We start from the raw sequence: 23,760 nt of genomic DNA on the forward strand, positions 1-23,760 counted from the left end.
ACGCCCCACGTTTGGGGAAAAATCTCGCTGTCCAATCTCCTATAACCGGACGATTTGGTTTTGATAAGCCGGACCCCAAACAGCCTCCAACACCTGCTGGATACCATTAAGAACTCATCGCAACATAATCCATTAAACATCAACTTAAGAAGACAATTATGACAGTGAAGTACCATAAGACCAAGAAAATCACATGGTACCTGGATGGGTACAGCCTAGACCTGGTAACTAACTAAAAGTACCTTGGAGTTCTACTTGACAGCAGAGGCTCATATAAACCCCAAATGGAGGCCTTGCGTCGGAATGGCACCATGAGCTACCTTGCAATGAAGCCCCTGAAGAAATCTCTACCATACCGAACCTTAGATCCCCTACTACAGGTGATTCGAGCACTATTGCAGCTATTGCTCACATATGGGAGCAGATCAATGCAAGGGAAAGATGCAATGGTCTTGGATAAAATAATTGGTAGCACATACAGAGCAATCTTTCAGCTACCAAACTGTCTCACCCGCCCAAATACGCCTAGAATTCGGTCTTCAGAAGCAATTGTGGAAAGAAGGGGTGCTTATATCAAAATCTGGCACAAGATCAGAGGCGCCGAGTCAGGATCTCTAAATGCGCATCTTAGGACAAAGCTGTCATGTCGCGAGAAATCACCTGCTAGAGTGTCTGGTCAACTCATTAAAAAGTCTCAAATTGACCAATCTCTGGGAATCCTCCATAGATCATAAGAGCTTTGAAAAGGTTGTAATCAAAGTAACAAAAATGATATCCAAAACTGAAGATAAGGAAACTTTGGCCAAGAGGGCTCACGGATGGATGGTGCTTAATGATTATAAAGCTCTTACCCCACAAGCTTATTTAAAACTGGAGTTGAACTGAAGATAAAGGGGAAAAAAAATCAAGCTACTCTTTGGCATTTTACCAATCCTCCCTCACCTGCCGCCTTGGAAAAGGGGACTAGAAGAACATTTATGTTGCCTTTGTAGAACAGGAAATGAGGACTTAGTGCACATTATTGGCATCTGCCCAAGCCCGATGGACATAAGACGTGCTTCACTTCAACCAATATTTAACCAGAAGGGGCTCAGGACCTACAGGCATGCTGTAAAATTGTGCTTCAACTCCGAAGAGACCCAGCTAAACTGCCAATTTACAAAGTACTCTGACATAGTGGATGAAAGACTCAAGCTCCAGCCATAGGCGACTGAAGAATAGCAAGCAGCTAGACTATTTTAATCAACACTATAATAGCCCTAACTACCCGTGGGCTGTGCTTGCCCCTTGAAGCACAAGCACTTTATTCAAGCCTCTTGAAGTGGGTAAAAACATAGATAGACAATAAAACAGACTTGATATGACCTCCATTTATAGTATAATATTAATAAGTTCAATATTGAAGACCGCATTTTAAAATTAATGGTACATATTGAGATAAGGATAGATTTATGTATTTGTAACGCCGGTTGTTTTAAATTGTGAGTTTAATTAACTGCACAATAAATAACTTACTTACTACTAGATCCATCAATGAGATGGGGCAGTAACATTGAGGGTTACATTTGTCATCCTTCTTAAACATGGACAGGATCACCGCCATTGACCAATAGGGCGGCGCTCCTCTATGCACTGCGGCGTTTAGGGCCTGAGTCAAGAGGGGGGGCCCCCATAACTCAACATCCATCCATAACCAGTCCAGGGGGATCCCATCATGACCTGGAGCCTAGTTCCATGTTAGCACACATATGCCTTTTGGTTATTTCATCTAGGGTAAAAACCATGGGAACCTGCCCCAACTCTAGAACTACCATCATCTCCACCTCCGCAGACCTCTGCAAAGTGGTCTACTCACTGTTGATTTGAAATGTGGGTACATATGGTTGGACCTGTCCCATTTGTAAACTAGGTCTGTTTACTACCCTCCAAAAATGGGAGCTGTCTCCAATCTCCTTGATTAGTTCCTCCCAGGCTAATTTCTGCAATGCATTTTTACTCTCCGGTAAATTTAGGATGGTTTGGAACCTCTAGGGTGTATTTGAAGAGTGCTCATGCAAATATCATAAATGGTGTAAAGCGATACCTAGCCTCAATTTCAAAAGCTTCTGGTTTGCTAAATAGGACAGCTAGTGCTCAGCTTTTCCACACATCAGAAGTAGCATCACTTATGACCTCTGACTGCGAAGTGACAGTGACATTGTCCATGTCCATGGCCCTGGATCCAGAAGTGGGTTCACGTACTGACCTTGATCTGAAAGTAACATTGTTCATGCCCCCTATACTGGAATGCCCACACAGAAGTGACTCGCCCATGTGTACATCTAAAAAAACAAGAGAAGAAAGTGACTTAGCATGAAGTGACCACAACATCTGGTTTCCAATGGTCCGATCATATATAGAAAATACATAACCCCCCCCCAATCAACATGTGCCATCATGAAATATGGAGTAAGTGATCTATCAAGAAATGACTCCAGCGTCCGGTCTACAAAAGCTGTAGCACTCCCATCATTCAATATACTCAGGAAGTGGTGTCGTAGGAAGTGAGTAGGGACTTACAGCTTTTTTTAACAAAAGAGAGAGATATAAAAGGAGCTCTCGACGCTGTCAAAGTCAAACACCAGGACTGGTTTCAAGACAGAGAACCTGCTCACCTCATGAAAATACACAGCAGCTTCTCCAAAAATGCAGCCCCTTGATTTCTTGGCATTCGTAGGTGGATTCTACCAAATAAAAGCCTTTTTAATCGGCCACAGAGGATATGGTGAGTTTTTTTTTTATTATGAAATGTTTTTGTTATAACTGGACAGTAACACATAAACACGTAAGTGTTACTTTGTATAAGAAAATCATGTTTGTTCAAGCTTAAATTGACTGCAGGTTAAAATGGGCTAACTTTGGTTGCCAATAATAAAAGTTTTGTTTTGTAATTATCGTAGAGTGTTTTAATAAATATCGCTTCTAGGAGAAGCCTGCAATGTGCTGATGAGTTTATGAATTTTATCTAGTTACTGACAGTGTAATCTTGAAAGATTCAGCTAGAACTTCGTTAGTGAAGAAGCTTGGAGGAAAATGCAGAGTATGTTATTGTATCACTTTGCTTTAACGTGATGGGGCAGATTTCTCTGAGTTTAGTTTGGGAATTTACTATAGTGCCAATTGAACGAAGTACTTCAGAATGATTTAGACTTTTGACCAAAGTAGAAGAGACTTTAGATTGTTCTTTGAGTCATCCCTAGTGCTAGATGCTAGATTTAGAAGACTGAATTAAAACGACTTGCATATTAATTGAAGCATACATATTTTGAATGACCACTAATCTGATGAATTTTCTACCTGTAGACTTTTAACTTTTAATAAACCTTCATGGTCTGAACAGGATAGTCTGTCGTTTTTGTATAGAATAATATGTTTCGCATATTGAATGTATTTTGATTTTATGTTCTGGATTTGTCTTGGAATCTGATACATCAGAATACCTCTTTATAGTGTCAGTTTCCGTTAGCAGAGCACTAATAGACATCTTCTATTAAGTGTGACCAAGAGGATCAAACCATCTCTGATGAATTACAAATATTGCTTAATTGGAAGCTCCAGAAGGCTGATCCTTAGACAATTTTCAAAGTGTAAACCATTCTAAAATAGAAAAAAGTACAAAGAAAACTGGCTATTCAAATTGGTGAACCTAGGAAAACGAATGTTTGACTTGCCCATTAAAGGGCACAGGATTTTGTCTTTCGAACAAGAAACAATTTGTATATCTTTATACCTTCCAATGGTTTCTGACAATCAGATTTCTAAATGTGCTGCCAAATTCGCTGATTTGACAATTCTCAATTTGGTGTGCGAGCTTCTTTGCAAAGATCCAGTACCCTCATACCTGGAATATCGTTTTCTAGAGTTAATACTAAGTTTACAAATAATTGTAACCAAGTAGTTTTATTTTATGCAGGATTTCCTCCTGGGCATTGCCTGACCATTGTAATCATAATGGAGGCTATCTGCAGAGTGTTTGTCAGCGTTAAAACATAGATATTCGGTTGCTTTGAGAATCCCTCCACCAAATGTAGAATACATTTGTACTGAAAAGTTCAATAGGATTTTAGGAATGGTGTAGCACATTAAAAATTATTTCTATAGATCCAACGTATTCAGATATTAATGGAAGCTTCAATACTCTATGAATATAGCGATATTATATAATCCAAGCGGATTGATAATAGCTGCTTACCCTGATTAAGATGTGTGCAGATCAGGGGGGACAATAACACATTTGTTAACATTCATTTTATTTAGGCAAATTATGGTGACTTTCTGGGAATAGGGTTATTGCACTGTAGCCCATCTATGCCCTTGCATGGTTACGGCTAAGGGAAGTATAAAATAGGAGTGTTACCGCAAAGCAGTACTTCTGGACAGGACTAGGTTTGCTCTTATCGTTTGGTGTATAGTGAAATAGAAGAATTTCATGCCACCTGAACATACATCTTGTAGTTGACAGTGTTTCTGCTTGTGCAGTGGCTGAAAGCACTTTGCAGTTGTGTGTGTTAAACTTCTAATAGCCACAAGTTTGTGTTCACATTGGAAAATAATTGCTTTATATTCAAAAAAGATATTTCCAGTTATAAAGTAAAATTCATACTCCTTGGGGGCGGTTTTATACATTTCAGTATGTTTTCAGCTTCTTCGTCTAGATTAATGACTGTTTTTGGCATCTGTTTTTCATTTGATGCTGGTTATCATGTGAATCTTTGCCAACATTCTTATTTACCAAGTTTCCTGTAAACAAAAGAGAACATCTTTTACATAGGCAGTTCCAGCAAGATGCCATTTCATGACCGATTATCTCTGGAGTGTGTCCTACAGTGCAATTGTGGCAAATCTGCACAGAACTTCCTGATCTGGTTGTAACCTTTCAATGTACACTTGCTATTGTTCTCTACAAAACTACAGTGGTTTCTGTTGGCACTGGCCCTACTACCTGAGAAACTTATATTATGTCGGTCTTTAAAAACTGCATTTGAAGTACCTTTGAGTGGATCAACTTGTTCAGCCCGAATGCTTTGGTATATGATGCTGTGGTACCTCGTTTACAATGTAGGAGTTTTAAGTTTATAAATTCACTCGCTTCCTTGTCTCGTCATAACGAAACAAAAAAAATCTGTCAAGGGCGTTTACTGCCAGCATTTTGGCTTTGTGAGGGTTTGCTTTGTTTTGGCGATGTTTTAGCAAACGTTTATTGTTGGAAGCTGCCAGATCTTCTTTGCCAATTAAAAAAAAAAAAAAATTGGCAAAAAAACACAAACATTTTTGGGTTCTCAAAACATTCAAGTTGTCCCTAGCACTAAATGGCACTACTTCTTGTGCCTATGTGTTTATGTGAAAGCGCAGAATGCGTCCACTGAGTGAAGTTGATCTCTGGCTAAATTGGGCTGAGCCGTTGCCCCTAGGTGTATATTGTAGTGGGCGGCAGAATAATGGGAACTCTACCACTGCTAATAAGTGCTAAAGTGCATATGCTCTCTGGGTAAATATTTATTTAGTGTTTTATAGAGCTCAAACGATTCTGGCTTTGTAGGGGAGCCAGTTCAACACCCTCAGGTGCAGTGAGATGTGGTCTAATTGTTTTGAGCCTGTTAAGAGTCTTGCGGCTGCGTTGAGACAAGCTTTTAGAGGAGCTGTTGAGATCCTGGGTAGGCCTGAGAGGGTTGAGCATCCGTATTCAAACCTAGAAATAATTAAATCCTGTACTGTCATTTTAAGCTCCGACGTATCTAGTAATGGGTTTAGATTTCCCAGGTAGCTCAGGTGAAACCTGGCATTTTTGGCCAGTGTGTTGATGTGGGCCCGCGTGTTCAGATTCTTGTCCAGTGTGATTCCTAGTGATTTGGCTGAGTCCACTAAGCGCGGGATGCAGTTCAGCGCGGTTGTTACAGTTGGTTCTCCCTGATTGGCATATTTGATTTACTAGTAAGTCCCTGGTAAAGTGCACTGAGTGTGTCGGGGTCTGTAAATCAAATGCTACTAGTGGGCCTTCAGCACTGATTGTACTACCCACATGAGTAGCCCTGAAAAGGTATCTCAGACCCGCCACTGCAGTGTCTGCTCAGTTTTAAAACTACCATGTGGACCTGGCAAGTGCACCCAGTTGTAAGGCCATAACTTTCCCTTTTCTTACTTGTAATTCAACCCTATGGTAGGCTCAAGGTACCCCCATGTGCAGCGTGCAGTGTATATGAAAGGTAGGACATGTACTGGTGTATTTGACATGTCCTGATGGTGAAATACTGCCAATTTCGTTTTCCACTATGGAAAGGCTCTCTGCCCAATAGTATAGAATGGGAGATAATTTGTAACATCTTACAAGTATAACTTCTCATTGGGACAAGATGGAGGAATAAAGTTCAGGCTCTCTGAACTCAGAATTTAATAACACATCTTTTAGTAAAGGTGGTTTTTAAATTGTGTGTTTGAAAATGCCACTTTTAGAAAGTAGGCATTTTCCTGTGTAACCATTCTGTGTGCCTCTGCCTCTTTGTGGATTGACTGTCTGGTTTTGGAGTGACAAGGGCTGGGGATGTGCATTCACTGTAGACAGTGGAGGTGGTTGAGGTGTGCCTGGCCCTTCCTGGATGACGCTAAGTAGGACGTGGCTGAATTTAGAGTAATGGGAGGAGTTTTATTTGCACCTGAATAGGGCCTGTCTCCACACCCTGTGGTCATACTGCACTAGTGAGTACATAACTGGTTTGAACTGGGCTTAGAGACCCTTGCACAAAGAGAACAAATACAAAATGGGGTATAAGTAGTAAACCTTAAACCCCTGAACTTTAGATCACTTCTGGTCTCAAGAGGAACCTTAGCCAAGGATAAAAGCTGAAGAGCTGTGAGGAGGAGTACTGCCCCTTTGCATGTGGGGTTGGCCCGCAGTTGCTGTTTTTGCCCAAGAAAGGACAAAGACTGGAACTTTGCTGTGAAACTGCTTATAGAAGAATCTCCAAGAGCTTGTGTGTGCTGGCCTCCAGTTCTGAAGTCTCAGGGACACAAATACTTCACCCCCAGATCACCTGAACTATGACTGATGGTACGGACCTACCAGGAGGTGCCTATTCCACTTCTGAGCCTCTGGTGGTTGTTTCTGCTGTTGGGAGCTGCAAGAAACCTGAAGAACTGAGAAAATTGATGTTGACACACTAGCTCCCCACGTTCCTTGTCAAGGTCCTTTTCTCACACTGTCACTAGTAGAGTGTTTCATCTGTTCTCAAACTGACAAACCACATGAATGTACCAGCAAAGAAAGACATACAAGCAGAACATGGAAAACAGTATTTTATGCAGTAAGAATTATGGGCCCAGTCATGGCAATTTAATGTATTAAATCAACAGCCCACATTCAATATACGTGTGAGCATTCAGCCACAAATTAATCGAAAAAGTGAGTACATTGGATTCATGTTACACATTGCATACAGATGAAATAACTTGAGAACATGTGTGTGAATGTGAACTACATTATAAATGCAAATACAAAACGTTGGTGCTCGTATTGCATAAATCTTCTTGTTTCTAAAGTAAATTCATTTTATTAGTGTGCGGATGTTTTATAACGTGTCTAAGGAGTAAACCTTATTTTTAATAATAAGGCACACAGTATGTTTTCTAATTCTACAATGAATGCACTTAAATAATTTCAAGTGCAACATTTTCCATTAATGTCATTGAGACACAGAGTAAATGTGCTAAGTGCACATATGTATTGTGTATGTATGATTAAGGGTGGAGCCAAAATGATGCTGCTCCATCAGTTTGCTGTTGGTTCTCCTTTACATGAAAGTGTGTTCTTTATCCAGTATCTGAAGGTCTCTTTGGAATCCACTGAGGTATTTCTTTTCAATTAGATTTACACCCAGAAGAAGAGCAAGGAAAGTTAGGAGAGGAGGGAAAGAAAGCAGACTAAAAATACGAAACCCCTTGAACAAGGAAGAGCGTAAGGATGAAAAAGATCCTGGCCAAGTAGAATAAAGGGGTACAAAAGGCAGTGGGTTAAAGAACGGTGATGGATTAAACCCAGATCTGTTGACGGGGTGTGAGTGTTTGATTGGTTCAGATGCTCCGTCCATCACCACCCCCTTTTGTACCGCAAGTAGAATAAAGGGACAGGGAGATGGAGGCATGTGATGGAATCGAGAGTAAACAGTCTTGGTATTCAGCCAGTCAGAATACTTTTATTTCGGTTAAACATTAATATTGTACATCAAAACATGCATTTCACACACAGAGCAAAATGTTCTCTGAGTATTTTGTCATCCAACGAAATGGCACGCATACCTCTTCTAATTAAAACCAATAAATAATGTTTCGCTACATGTTAAAATTTCAGACCCATTTTAACTACAAATCCATCTGCAGGTAAATAATCTGCTTAGACAAAAAAAATTGAAATGATGCGTCGCATATGGCTACTCTTAAGGCTTCCTCACATTTCCTAAATCCCAGATTTTTACAGAGTGGGCGCAGCCATTTCTTTCTATTCATGTCATAAGCCGTGCAAAAAACCAAGATGTGCACAATGTTTTCCATTTAGCCAAAAGTGCAAATTTCTTCATCAGACTTGCTACCTAGCTTCCATTTTGAGGTGACTGCTCTAATTTGGAAAATTTCATAGCGAAATTTTGTGTACAGCAAGTATTTTTGCCAGATAGGGTTGAATAGTGTATAAACCATGCTCAGTAGCGGGCTTGGCTTAATGGCGAAGATTTGTGTTGTTAGTCTGCCTAAGTTTGAGTTGCTGTGATGGATATTCATAACACATTCCCTATAATAACTTGAGCTGTTTCTTGGAGCTATGTGATAGTGTTAGTGGCTCGCTCCAATATGAGGGTACGCTAAGTTTGGTAAGCCATGTCTTGACATGTTGTAACCAGGGGAAGGATAGGGTTTTGTCTAGCTTCAGAAGTTCCCTGAGACCTTCTCTGAAATGGGCCAGTTCCTGCGTCATCCACAATCTTATCCAATGGAGAATATGTCTCAGGAATGCAATGTGTTCTATCTGCATGATGTGTTGGTCATATTGCATAGGTATTAATGGCGCCACTACTGGTAGGCCTAATAACCCTCTAATAAACTTGTTCTCTCTAATAGTGAGCTGCCTTGTATCATCAGCCCACATCTCCGCCCCAAATAGCACTTCTGCCTGGGCCTTCTGTTTGTAAAGCTCCAGGGCTGGTGTGATTTCTTTGGTAATGGACATGTTCCACTTGTTGGAGATTGCCCTTGAAGCCTGTGTGTGAACCATCTTTGCATGATTTATTTGAGGCTTCCACAATAATCTAAAATCTAGTGTTGCACGCAGATACTTGAAATTCGATACATGCTCCACTTTTTTTTCACTAACTTTGTTTTTCCTAAAAGTCCTATGGGGTTTTACTTTCATGTATGTTGTCTTACTTATGTTTATAGTCGATCCCTTTTTAATACAGTAGGCGGGAGAACTGTTGAGTTGATTTTTGGAGACCCCCTGAGTGTCTGTGATATCAGAATGGTGTCATCTGCAAAGAGCAGTGCAGGAATTGGAATCCCACAGAACTTCAGGGAATCATTTCTACGTTGTTTAAGATGGTTGACAACATCGTTAATATAGAGGGAGAACAGGATGGGTGCAAGCACACACCTCTGCCTGACTCCCCTATTAATGGGTATTGTTTCGCTACAATCGCCATGTCCCCCCCCCCCCATCTGACTTTGGCATAGTTGCCTTCATGTAACCTGATTATCTGGGTCAAAATATCATCTGGGACGCCTTGGTTCTTTGATAAGGCACATAGGGGTCTTAGGAACAAGGTTGAATACCTCCATTAGGTCTATGGATGCTATATATTCACAACACTCACATTTGGCAGACCTGTAGTGCACCAGCACTTATTCTGTTAGAAGTTAAGCACTGGTTAGGTGCTGCCAAAATTATTTTAATTTCTGGAAGCATCTGTATGATAAAGTTAGTGTTGTTGTGAAAGAGAATACTACTTTCACTGACAAACTGATATATAGAGAGATTTTTGTTTTGTTGCCTGTGGGTTTGTCTTTTGCCTGTTTTATGGTCTGCTGGGCCAGTTTTTACTTCCGATAGAAAGTTGATCAGGGAATGCATTCTGCCAGTTGCTTGCCATTGACTTTGTGGTTCATAACTCATATTTTCTTGCTTTTCGTTGCTGACTTAGGGTCTCTAGGTTCACTTCCTCCCTTCCATGCCAAAACCTTTTTTTACCAGTATTCTTCAGAGAGTGCCCTTTTTGTAAACATGCCTGTAATTCCTGGTCTTATTTCGTCACATTTGCTGTGTATTCAAAGACGGAGGTCAAATGTCAATCTGTGTCTTCCAGGGAGCTCTTTTTTTCAGGTGACTTAAAAGGGGGTGTTTATAGGAAAGAGGAATGCAGATTAGTCTCCGCATGGAGCCCACTGGTGCCCCTGCTATGCCCCATTTATAAGGCTGTAACATAACCCTGAAATAGCACATCATGAAAAATGCGGATGACCGGGGGCATGGCCACGAGGCGGATGAGAGCGGACGCATGAGCACAGAGCTCCGCGCCGACCCAGTCTAATATCCTGTGTAGGGGCAATGTAATAAGCCCCAGAACCCCTGAGGCAATGGTGGAAGGAACCTAGAGGCACTGACCGACCAGACGGAGAGTCCCACAGCGATGCAGTTGGGGGGAACGGCCGACTGACAGTGGAGCTGGACCGTGGCCCTAAGATGGCGGCGGGTGAGCTCGGGGATCCGACTAACGGAAGCAGCAGCCGGACCTGCAGTGACTAGCAGGGATTGCCAGAGGCGGAGAACGCTACCTACGAAGACCCAGGGCAGGCATTGCTGAGGGAGCCCGGGGTTCTCTGGTCATCTGACTTCTGGCCCACTGGAGACGCGGGCAGCCGAGGGGATATAAAATGGCGGCATGGGCGGCCTGAAAGGGACTTGTAGCAGCGGAGAACTGCAGCCGCGGGCTGGCCCTGAGATCCGCGCCGCCGCTGAGACTGTGAGGCCCCGTCCGGGGGTTGAGGGGAAGGGTTGTGTAACGCGGCGCGGTATGGTGCGGTCTGATTTAGTGTCGGATGGGACCCCCTCCCCTCCACCCCCCACAAGCTAGGATTCCAATATCTGATGAGATGTTACTGAATGCATGCATTGATATATATACTGCAAAAGGCGAGAAGGTTGACTTTCCCAATGTGGTAATGATTAGGATGCGTATATGAGCTCAACTGAGGAAAGTGACTAATCATGCAATGTACTAAGTAATGTGCCCCTATCGATAATGAGCCTTAAGTGTGAGGGTTTCGTGTGTTTAAAATCAATAAAATACTTTTACAAGAATGAAAAATGCGGTTGTCCTTTTTTTTTTTTTTTTAAGGCATGGAGAGATAAGTGACTTGCCTTGAATCGCAGGATGTTGCAGCAGTGACACCATCCCTGATTGTTTCAGAAGAAATCTGTGCTTTAAATCTCTGATTTCTCCAATTCACAGGCAGTAATGTGTAACCCATCCATGGGTTCGGACTTGGTGGGTGGGAAGAACTGATGTGCTGGGAGAGGAAACTTTTGTCCCCTGCAAAGGTTGTGACTGGAGCTAATGGAATAGTGCACTATTTAACGCACTGATAGTGCAGGGTTAATTGTGTTTGGGAGCATGCCAGTGTAGGCTGCATATATGTGCTGAGGTGGTCTGCTTGTTCAGTGGGGTGCTAGAAGCGAGTAAAGGGACATCCGCTTCTGAATGATAATGTTAAAATCCCTGTCCTATGTGACACTTCCTGCCGCGGGCTTGCTGCCTCACAGAAGAAGCACATTAGGCACCCTAATCAGTAGCCCATTAAATGGAGCAAGAGTTTTATGGACCTAGGAGGGATGAAAGGTCCTGCCAGTCCCACAGGATTGAAATCTCTATAGATGGTTGTTTGATTGTACAGGCTGTCCTTGCAGTGAATGCATTGGGTGACAAAACGTGGTGTTCACGGCCATTCACATGTGGGGAGCGGTGTCAGGGAGCTGGCTATAAGAATAATATGTTGTCCCAATCAATAGCAATGTTGCTATTATTGGTCTAGTTAGTAGGATTGCTAGCGAGGGAGGTGTTCCCAATGTTATTGTGCAATTGTTGGTCGTAGTAAGTGGTGTAAGTGTTATTATAGTCGTTAAAATTAGTTAGCATAGCACTGTTTTTTTTTCTTTTGCACCAACATCCAAGCTAAAACCATCCTCATTCCCAAAAATGGACAGCAGAGTGGGGCAATGTGGAATATCTGTTAAGAAGTTGTCCCTGGGTCTGGTAAACTTCAGTGTTGGTCCTGGGATCTCTGCTTCACCGAATGATGCGATCTCGGTCGGATCACCTGTTCTTCAGCTCTTTTGTCTGCCTTCATTGCAAGATATTAGTTGCAGGCTCAGTGCAAGTAGTGAAAAAAAGATCACTAGGTTGTTGCCAAAGGCTTTGGTTCTCTACCATTCTAGTGCTTGTTTGCAGTAAGGCACGATGGATGGGCAGCCTCATTGGTATGTATTCTACCTTTAAAGGTATTCTGATGTGCGGTGGGTTTTGAAAGAGACCCTGCTTGGTTTTCTGTTTAGCCAGAGCCTGCTAGTGCCATATATTGTTGGCATGCAAGGATCTCGGCTACACAGTTTTGCAGAATGAGCACCACGTGTAGCCCATTTCTTTTATATCGGACCACAAAGTGCCAGAACAGCAGAAGTAAATGCCCCGTTTTTTATTTAACTCTTAAAACTATTTTCAAGGGCGCCTAGATTTGCAAGCGAACATTGAAGGCACTGGGAAACAAAATAACTTGCCTAAGATCACACAGCATGAACAAGGAGGAAATATGTATTTATAATCTATGCCTCTTGTTTGCAAGTCTAGCAATGCATTCTGGTCTGGACCAAACAATGGGGGTCATTATGATGGCGGAAGGCCTGCCACTGCCAACCGCGCGGTGGCAGGCCTTCCGCCATCGGACCGTGATTTTCCCCCAGCCATATTACGCTGGCAGGGGGATCCAGCCTACGACCGTGGCAGATGCAAAGACCGTCTGCCACTGAACTGCCAGAGGATTCAAGCAAGCCTGGCTGAAGACGGCTGAAATGCCAGAAACCAGTCCTAGGAATCTTGTTTAAGGTCCAGGGAAGGCCTGGCTTGGCAGTTCGGGCTGGACTGTTCCCATGATGCACAGGGTCAGACTGATTTTCATATGGCCAGGTCTGAACTGGGGTGGCAGAGTGGGCTAAAGAACGGTGATGGATTAAACCCAGATCTTTTGACTGGGTGTGAGTGTTTGATTGGTTCAGATGCTCCGTCCATCACCACCCCCTTTTGTACCACTGAACTGCCACAGGCTATCGTTCCGAATGCCTGGTGGAGCGGTCTGTATCCATAAAATGGTGGCAGTGCTTTGCAGGCACAGTCTGACAAATTGGGATGCTGACTTCAGCTAGCCTTTCCTTGGCTGGTAAACTGCCATTGAAAGGCTGGTGGGATTGGTTTTGGGGCCCGTTGCGGGCCGCCCTTGTGTTTGGGGGTGGTGTTTGTGCACTGGGGGGGGGGTTACCCATGGTACCTGCCCTACATTTTGCTGCACCAAGTGGCAGTAACCGTGTGGTGCCTGCCACGTAGTGCAGTTAAATGCACAACATTCATTTTTAACATCGCGGCCGGTGCTGCAGTCAGCAGCACCCGCCGCAATGTTAAAGTACAAAATGTGACCGCCATGGTGGCAGTCACATCCTAATTGGGTGTGCGGGACTGCTGCATGCATGGCGAGTGGTCCCGATTCCCACCACGATGGTGGGCGGACTCGGGTCCGCCCGCCATGGTAATGAACCCCCTATGTTCCTGAGAAGTTGGGCGGGTTGGGGGGGGCAGTCGCCCAGATCAGCAGCTCATCAGCGTGATTGACTGTTGAATTTGAACAATGATGTACAGTAGTGCATGTGGCCTTAAAAAGAACGGAGATTGTGACAAGGTGTTGTTCACCAGCATCTAAATTGTCCTGTTTTGAAACAGAGGACCAGGACCAGCTTTCCAGCAGAGGCTGTCCCATGAAACCTCACTGTGATCTTGGTGCAATCGCTTAATCTGACCATCTAAGTCTGTTTCCTTGTCTCCCAAAATATGGAGGTGCCAAAAACAAGCATTGTCAAAGCCAATAGGTCTCGCCTATGAGAGATCTGTTGGTTTTGCCAATGTTAATTAGATGTGTTGCAACATGACTGAAAGTAAAGAAAAAAAGCTATATGACACAGCCAGTGTTGACCACGTCATAGTGCATTTTTTGTTTTTTTACTTTGTTATGCTGCACTGAAGCCAGCGCTGCTGTACAATATGGCAAAAAAACATTGATCAAGCCAATAGATCTTGCATGAGTGAGACCAATTGGCTCTGCCAATGCTTGTTCTCTCTAGCCGTGAAGTACTCCTACAAAAGTGTGTAAACTTGGCCGTGAAAATAGGCTTTATACCGAAATGAAATAATGCGACGAGATGACATTTGAAACTTTGCATAGTACATAATGCTAAGGTTACTCTGCTTTAACCTCGAATTTAATAGATTGTCCTCAAGTCAAGGTGAAATAGAATTTTCAGGTGATCGTAGTATGTTGGCTCTTGGTTGGGAGTTGGTATCTTAGGGGGAAAAAACTTTCAAAGAGAGAAAGGTTATGTTTCTAGCGCCTAAATACAGTGTGCCCAGTCAGAGGAGCTACAAACTATAGTTAAGTGTTTTTGTGTCGGAATAAATCCCCTCATTGATTGAAAACTAAAAAGAACGACGACATGCATTGGGTACTAAAGGCCTGTGTTGCTAAGTGAAGTACATTCTGAGCCAGGTTGTGTGCATTCCCATAGCAAGCTTTCGATAGACTGCTGTTTACATAGAAGCGCCCTGGGGTCATGAAGGCTGAGCCTGAGCTTCAATAAACACACTGTGAAGCTGCCAGGAGGACAGCTGAGGCTGCCAAAGAGAAATTTGTCAGCAGCCTAGTAGCACACGAAGGCCCAAAACCGGGCGACAATTACAAGCTGGGCAGCAAAAAACAAAACAACAAAACTTTTTTTAATAGTCTGTGCAATAAACGCTATTTCAGATTGTACTGCTGAATATCGTTATATAAGACTAGCGGCAAAATATAGCAACGGAGGTGCATATAAATATCAAAAGGTAGGTAAGTGCATATCGGGAAGTCTAATTTTAATTCTGCCTCTACCTACCTTGAAGATGTGCACCATTTAAGGACATATATGTGGAGTTAGGTCTAGAAAATCTAGACGTATCGTTTTTTTTTATTTTTTTTTATCTGGGTCGATGTTTAAGGTGCACCCTGTTCCTGCCTATATTGTATGGCTCTGCTTTGGTTCTCAGGATAGCTATGAGCCCTTCTGTGTAACGTTTGATAGAAGAAGCCTTTGACCTGCACGCCTGCTGGGTCCTTCTGCAATGGAGTGAGAAATGACAGTGAGGGCACGCAGCTCCGCTTCGGAACATAGGTGAGCGGTAAAAATCTAGTACTTTTCAAGTATCAATGAAAAGGGCTTGCAGATACACAATTAGAAAAGTAAGATTTCTAGGCTATCCTCTAAAGAGAGTTTGGGGTAGAGAGATCAGGCTTCTTAAATGGTCTTTCAGGAAAACTTTCCGAAATGAGAGTAGATGGGATAATCTGTTATCATGAGTATCTAATTATACAGTAAGCAGAAACCCCTTTCTATCTATATCACTATTATAAAGAGAGAACTGTGAACCTTTGAGGCGGGTAAACTCAGGAACCATAGCTCCAATCAAAACACCCAATACATCATTGGAAAGGGCAGGGTAAGCAGATGGACATAGACTATATAGCAGCAAAAAATATACGTTAGAAGGGCAAAGTACGTTCTTTGCCAAAGTAGTCCCTTGGAAGAAGCGCCATCTCTGAGGTGGGCGTGTGCGTTAACGACGTTGAATGCAGTAGGCGGGCTGACATCACATAAGAGTGACAGGGTCGGCCATTTTGGTAAAGTAAGCCGGTCAGGAGCGTAACGTGCGCCTGCGGACTCCAACATGCCCAACAAAGGGACAGGACCGCGGAACAGACACCCTGCAGACTCCGACATGCCCAACAACCGGCCAGGAGCGCGGAACCGACACCCTGCGGAGTCCGACATGCCCAACAAACGCCACACGCACAACGGATAGTTACCGGACCTTAGGCGGCATGTCCGGGGTGCGCGATGCTGGTGAGTACCTTTCACATCAAGTTGTGTCCTGCGGAGTCCAACATGCCCAACAAATGGCCATGAGCGCGTACGTTGTGTTGTGCTGGTGCCCAGCCCATGAGATGCAGCGCAGCCGTGTTTGTGAGTGCGAGGTACTGCAGTTCCGAAGGTATCACGCAAAGCTCCGCTTCAGCAGCATTTTATTTTTTGACTTTCTAATAAGGTATTTACATATTGTCTCTTCTGAGGGAATGAATGCCTTGGTGGGGGGAAAAGCGCATGCAACGAGGCAGCTCTAAGCCAGCAGGGAACTTAGGGGGGAAGGTAGGTGGCCCGAAGACCTTACCGTGCAGTCAGTTCACCAACAGGACACGCTCGCAAAAAGTGAATGTAGTGCCCGTGTCCGGGGTGCGCGATGCTGGTGAGTACCTTTCACATAAAGTTGTGTCGCAAAGCCTACCCGGACAACGTCGGGACGGGCTGCTAGTGTGTGTGTGTGTGTGTGTGTGTATATATATATATATATATATATATATATATATATATATATATATATATATATATATATATATAATACAAAATGGCGGCTTTTGGTTGGTGGTGCAAATTTCCCATCAGTTTGTTTACTTAAAAATAAAAAGGAAATGCCCTCTGCCTCCATCACATAGCCCCCAGCACCTCATGCTCTCCATAAAATAGAAGCCCTATATGGACTACTGCACCTCCTTCTCCGGTGTCCCAAACAATTCAGATGTTTAGTGCTGATTATAAGGCTACTTTCTCCAGCTGATTTCTCATGACCACACTATACTATGCTTCCCCTTATTCATTATGTTGCACAGCCCGCTCCTAGAAGGCTAGATCACTTTGGTCGCCCTGATGCGCTGAATGCTAAAGATTTCATTCCGGGAGAGCATCCTAGGAATCTTATGGGCAGTGGCATTTCAAATGTTTCATCAAATAGTTCTCGTTTGTGGGAGTTCCACCTAGACCCAGGGAGCACAGCCTGGTACCCTTCGAGACCAAGGGTTTCCCTGGCCAATGCCAACTGTCCAGTCCTGTTACCTCCATGACCCTGTGAAGTGCTCCTTAATAGCTGGAAAGACCTTTCCATGTAGACATTCTATGAGTTATTCGCCTCGATCCTCTTTCTTAGTTCTAGTGAATTTCTATTTTCCGGTTGCGCGTTTTCTGCCTTTTGAGTATTTTATTCAGCATAGAAAAGCTGCTGCTGTGACCAGGTCAGACAGACATCCGTGTAAAAGTGAGTAAATCTAATGTTTTCTCCATCAAATACATGTGCCTTAATATGTGGTACATATCTCCTTATCCAAAAATCAAATGGGGGGGGGGGGGATCACTTGTCCTGCGTAACTAGTTTTTTTTTTTTTTTAAGTTTCGTGCTCTGTACCGATAAAAAACCCTCTTCACGTACGGAGGTCAATGGTGGAGGTATATCTTGGTTCTCTGCCTTACCCCTTAGGAACGTGACCGCATCATCATTGGGTTAGTGGTCATGCATCCTCCACTCGGAGCTAACCCCTGATTAGAGCAGTAATGATCAGTGATTTTGGGGGTTTCGTGATTTTGGGGGTTTCATGATTGACATCACAGAGGGGGGTTCTTTGTTAAAAAACTCCTATATCCAGATTGACAAACAACTTTAATACATCTGGCTTCAAATAAGGAAGCCGTGTGGATCACATTTTCTTCCTTCTCCCTTCTTTTGATTTAATACGTATCTCCTTTTACCATGGCAGTCATTAAAAATAGCATCTGTTTTCACACCAACAACGCGTTGCAATGCTGCTTACAGTGCTGTGAATTCTGCTGCCACATCATCATATTTCCAGTGATGTGAAAAGACTGTTCCACTTAAAATTCTACGAAGTGAGAAATCCATACACCACTTAATATCTCTGAAGCATTTGTAATGCAGTACTATTTTTACAGCCAGTTTTTGTAGTAAATTGACTGTCAGCCAAACACTCAGATGTTTTTCCCCTCAAGGAACAATTTGAACAAGGGCTTAGCTGGCATCTGTTTTAACCTTTCTCAACAAATCCTTCACCTCATTCTGTTTACTTTCTGAAGCAAAATGCACATACGATTTAGGAAAATGTTTTAGTAGTTTGACCAAGCAAAAATGATTTGAGGTTCTGACCGGTTACAATATGCACCCCCACCCCCCAAAAAAAAACAAAGAATGGAAATGTTGATGATAGCTTTATGGTAGACTTGATTGTGTTAACTTGTGCACCGACATTGCTAGGCGTTGAATCCCAGACTAGCTCGTGAGGCCACAAAACAGTAGTAGTTGTTATTAAACAATGCAGAAGATGTATAATCTTACTCCATGAGCAGTGAAGCCTGACCATGTTTTCTGGATATCCTTTTGAGATAAATTCACATGCAATTAATCCATATGGGAGGAGTGTACATATTAGTTAGTGGTCATCCTGATATTTTGGCATGGCTGCGGACAGGTTGAACCAGTGTTTGACTTACTTGGTTCAAAGTATTTCAAACCAGGTATAGGTCTTAGAGTCATGCTTATGGTCACTTTCCAGATCCTATCCTAGAGCACAGCAGAGTACAAATTGACATACTAAAGCGTTACAGTTGTATAAAGCAGAGGCTACAGAAGGTGCGAGAAACTGAAGACCTGACTGAAGGAAGGCCAATGAACCCCTTATTTACTGCTATGTGCTTTGGAACGTATTCAAAAGTAAACCACTGCCAATCTCCACACATAGGCCATGTGTTAGGTAGCAGAGTGAGTACTGAGGAGAAGCATTTCTGAACAAGCTCAGGAATGATCGTGCATCAACAAAATGTCTTCTACATAATCTGGTCACATTTGAAACACCATGGAGGAAAAACTAAATCGCCAGAAGGGTGTTTTTGCATAACCCCCAACTGCTTCTGATTCCCATACAACATAAATAATCCCATGTGAAATATTTGCTAATGAAGAGAAGTGCGTAAGTGGACGTTTCTTGGTTTTATCTGCCATTCTCTTTGTTTGCGGGTGAGTGTCTGAGGTTGCAATTCAATAGTAACTTTATATTCACACTCACATAGTGTTCCAAATGTATAAGTTGTGTATCTTTTTTATTTGGTCAAACATATTACAAAGGAAGTAACTAATGCCGTATGGCAAACCTCTGGACACGGATTGCAATAAGATTGTGCTTCATGGCTGCAGTCATACTGAACCTGTCACATTTTACAAGATTCTCCTGACTAGGCTTACATTTTGTCCTTTCCCTCTTGCTTTGTAGGTAGTACTTTCGTGGATCAGAATCATGCAGAAACTCTTCACATTACTTTTGCTGGTCACAGTGACTTTATGCTCTGAATCTCCTTTCAATCTGTTATCCCTCGAGGAGCTTGGATCTGACATTGGAATCCAGGTATTCAATCAAGTCGTCAAATCTAATCCAAAGCAGAATGTTGTGGTTTCACCCCATGGGATTGCATCAGTGCTGGGAATGCTTCAGTTTGGAGCAGATGGCAAAACGAAAAAGCAGCTGACGACTGTGATGAGGTACAATGTTCATGGTAAGGTCCGGTCTTTCATTACTCAATGGTTTTTCGCCAAATTGCCTTTCATGGCATCCTTCTTTCAATGCATTTTGTTGTATTCTATCAAATCGTGCTGAAAGATGGCAAATGTGGTAGCATGCGTATCTCAGGCACAACTCTATGAATGCAATTTTTTTTAAATAGAAAGTCATATCACAAGGTGCCCTCTACATAGGGATGCTTATGTGCACAGACCGGATGCTCTTAGAGTGGTCAATAAACTACCATAAGATGGCTGCTGCCCATAGCGCTGTGGGACGTGTGCATATAGATTTGGGGATAAAGGTTCCAATTCCCACTGGATGAGACTTGGGAGATTAAATTGAGGGGGAATGAAGAGGAAGGAATAGCAGAGATGGAAAGAAAAGAGTTCCTTACATTCCTTGGGAAGGAAGGTCTGTTGTCAGCAGTGGAAGGATACATCTACTAATCAAAGCACCAAGACCAAAATGTTCTTAGGCAAACACAAAAATAGGGATGAAAACCATCCAATAAAGAGAAGGAAGTGAAATGGACTACAGAGCAATCCAATCATGAGCAATGAGCTGACCAAAGTCCTCATCTAAATATTTGAGATGTATTTGGATTAGTTGGTCTCAGATACAGTTAAAGCTGTCATTATCTGAGACCTAAAAACTATGATCTTCATTTAAGCCATCCGATACCATTGAATGTTTTGTAAGACGAGCAATCTAGTTGAACATCTCTGAATCCTTTAAAAGCAATGCATACATAATGGGGCACAATGTCAGATTCCTCGGGAAAGGAACTGGCCATGCCACATAAAACCCAGAGAATATATTTTAGGATCTAAGGTTAGGAAAGCATCTCATTATACACACCTAGTCCTTGCATGGTGTTCACAGCAGTCCATATCATCAGTGAACTGGCAGTAAATGCTACCTCAAAACAAGATACTGAGTGAAATATCTCTACTGTGCAACACTAACATTCATACAATCTAATAACCTTGTAAATCTACCTCTTAATAATGGATGACATACAACCATGCAGCAGAATGGAACCGTTTTAGAAGTATAAAATACACACACATAGTACCCCAGTTTCCAGAGACATCCGTTCAAGCATATTGCATTTTAATTAATCAGGCCAATCTATCTTGCAAGTGCAGATCTAACAGTGTAATCTACTTCATCCAATGACATGGATGCACTTTTGGGTGAGGCAAAAGTAGGATGGCTTGAAGTAATGGGACCTCAACAGCATATCTCTAGATTTCAACTTCCGAAAAGAAAATGAGAAAAACGTATCGGTTTAGCATTTTCAGAGTGATCCACACGAACTCCAGGGTGGCTTATTTTAATTTGGATTACAGCTTAAAGCCACACGCTACACACGCATGATGAACTACCACTTACAGAATTTAGTTTTTTACCCAACCAGCCCTTAAAGTAATTTGTTGACCTACTTTACCACATCAAATGATTACGGCACTCACTGATATCTAGACGGTAAGAAGAATTGTATTTTCTTTCACAAAGACTTTGACCCATACAGCAAAAAAATAAAAAAGCCGATCAAAGTAGGTTTGAAACTCCTCAATTGCTACCTCTTCCAAATCCTCGTGTCACACCTTTCCTCCTGTTGCTGAAGTAATTGATATGTTATTGTTAATTACTTTAAATTCCATGAAGGATCAAGTGAGGTCCCAAGAGCTGCTACACACCTCTATAATATCTATTAATTCGGTTAATAATTTGTTGACCAAACCATTCTTTTGCTGGAACATACTGTGTATCCCTCCATCTTTAGGCATTACTCTGACACATCAGTTTAACCGTAAGCCCGCATATATTTCCTTTGGTCAGTCATCAAGTACGCCTAGGCTTTGGAAAAGATTGAGCTGGTTCTTTCCATGTAGTGCAAATATGCCTTAGTATCTCAAATTGGTGTACTAAAAGATGTAGTGTACACAACCTAAAAATGCAAATATTTTCACTTTCTTTCTCATTTTAGTTAGTAATCCCCACCTTTTCCTAGTACTCAACAACATCCTCTCCTGCACCTTTAGCCTAGACTTTTGTCAAGGAGCCTCTCTGCTATTTCCCTTATTATTATTTTTTGTATTTTTCTTGACAATGACGCTCATTTGCTTTGGTCACATGTTTATAATACCCACAAGAAACCTCTTGTGAAGCCTGTTGCTTTGGTGTCTATTACAAACCACTTCAACCAGGGGACTTTATTAAACCCAGTTGTCATGAGTACTTTAGAAAGTTAGTGCCTGTTTGAAATCTGCTACATACTTTGCTGAGCCTATATCTGGGACACTTGTCAAAACTTTTCAACACCCTCTAGTGATTCTGGTGCACTAAGATTGAGTCAATTCCAGGGGCGGCTGGTGGAATTTTAAACTGGTGAGGCGTAAGCAGAACGAATCAACGTATGCCAGCGAGCAAGCCCGACTGCAATAAGGGGGGGCTCGGTGGGGTTCTCCAGATGCCCCCCCGTGAAGATTTTTTTAAAAAATTGGCATCTTATGGGTGCGATTTTCGGCGCTATTTCTGTGATAAATGGACTACAAATTCAGTTCTTCTAGGCATTCATAGAAGAAAACTCATACATTTCAGATAATTTCTGGGTTGCCAAGCAAGTCTGACATCTGAAGAGGGCTAGGGTACTAAGCAACACTGCTTTGGCTCTACCGTTTCCAATAGAAAACACTAGTTAGCGATGTGAACAAGTTCAATGGACAAATCTATATATATACACAATATAGCGAGCTATTTCAATGGTCCCACAAAAGAAACCCATTCAAAAGAAACTCTTATTTCCCAAGACACACTAGACTCCGAGCTAATCAATGGGTCTGGCATTCACAAATTGGCTATACACTACAGGTACCCTCAATCCCGTGCAGTAATCGTTTCCTTCCTCTAAGTGAAATTCTGTGTTCTAAGTTAGAACATAGAGGCTCTGCTTTTGATGAGAACACCGAGGAATGACCTAACCCTAGGGTGCGCTGTGAAGTGTAAAAGTTAGAGTGCGCTAGTCACCATAGAATACACTGAGGGGTGCATCGTATGATAAAGCATCAACCGAGGGACCACCATTAATCCCAGCATGAACCAAGATGTGAACTGGTTATCGTTGCACATATCAATAGGTATCAGTAGTGGTCAAGGAATAAACCCAAGGGTAGCACCATTTATCAATGCATGCGTGCATGCATACATGCAAGGGGGAGCACAGTTCATTAAAGCATAAGCCCAGGTGTACACCACTCATCAAAGCATAAGCCTGGTGGTACACCACTCATCAAAGCATAAGCCCAGTGGTACACTACTCATCAAAGTGTAAACCCAGTGGTAGCGCCATTCATTAAAGCATAAACGCAGAGGTAGCACTATTCATTAAAGCATAAACCCAGGGTTTGCATCATTCATTAAAGCATAAACCTAGGGGTTGTATCCTTGTGTTCAAAGCATAAACCAATGGGTAACGCCATTCAACAAAGCATTATTCAGTGGGTAGCTTGATTCAACAAAGCATAAAGCTTAAAAGTAGTGTCATTCATCAAAGCATCGAGTGGGTCACATAATATGACTGAATCTGTTGGATACCCGCACCCTTTCATGGACTGGCCTGTCTGGAGACCCCCCAAAACATCCTAAAAGGTTGATGTAATCACTTACAAACTCCCTAATCCTATATGTGGGGAGAAGATGGCTGACACATGGTCTACTACGAAAAAAGATTTAAAGCTTACACAAATAGACTGTGTGAATAGGTATTTTTAAGCCTGGCATTCCTTCCTCGGCTCTTCTCTGTCAGTGTTGGCTCAAAAACTTACAAAGTTGAGATGTTTGTTTAAGCAGCCATTTTGAGCATTCTTTCCTGAGCAAACCGTGCTTGCAATGGTGTGCCTCCCTTCTAGTCAGAGATGAGTGGTTGATGTATGTGATGTT

The 23,760-nt window shown here is 42.5% G+C and overlaps 1 protein-coding gene across 2 annotated transcripts in view; it reads left to right on the plus strand.

Annotated features, from left to right (window-relative positions):
- Positions 1 to 23,760, plus strand: part of SERPINE2 (serpin family E member 2) — a 428,055-nt gene that overhangs the window by 112,416 nt on the left and 291,879 nt on the right. For both annotated transcript variants that reach the window (XR_013602351.1, XM_078665960.1), the window contains exon 2: positions 19,528 to 19,807. Coding sequence is in view for 1 of the 2 variants with exons in the window: in XM_078665960.1 (XP_078522086.1) it covers positions 19,552 to 19,807 (256 nt within the window). In the remaining variant the exon portion in view is untranslated. The remainder of the gene's footprint in view (positions 1 to 19,527; positions 19,808 to 23,760) is intronic.

Source organism: Lissotriton helveticus, chromosome 11, assembly GCF_964261635.1.
Source record: "Lissotriton helveticus chromosome 11, aLisHel1.1, whole genome shotgun sequence".
NCBI classification, from domain to species: domain Eukaryota; kingdom Metazoa; phylum Chordata; class Amphibia; order Caudata; family Salamandridae; genus Lissotriton; species Lissotriton helveticus.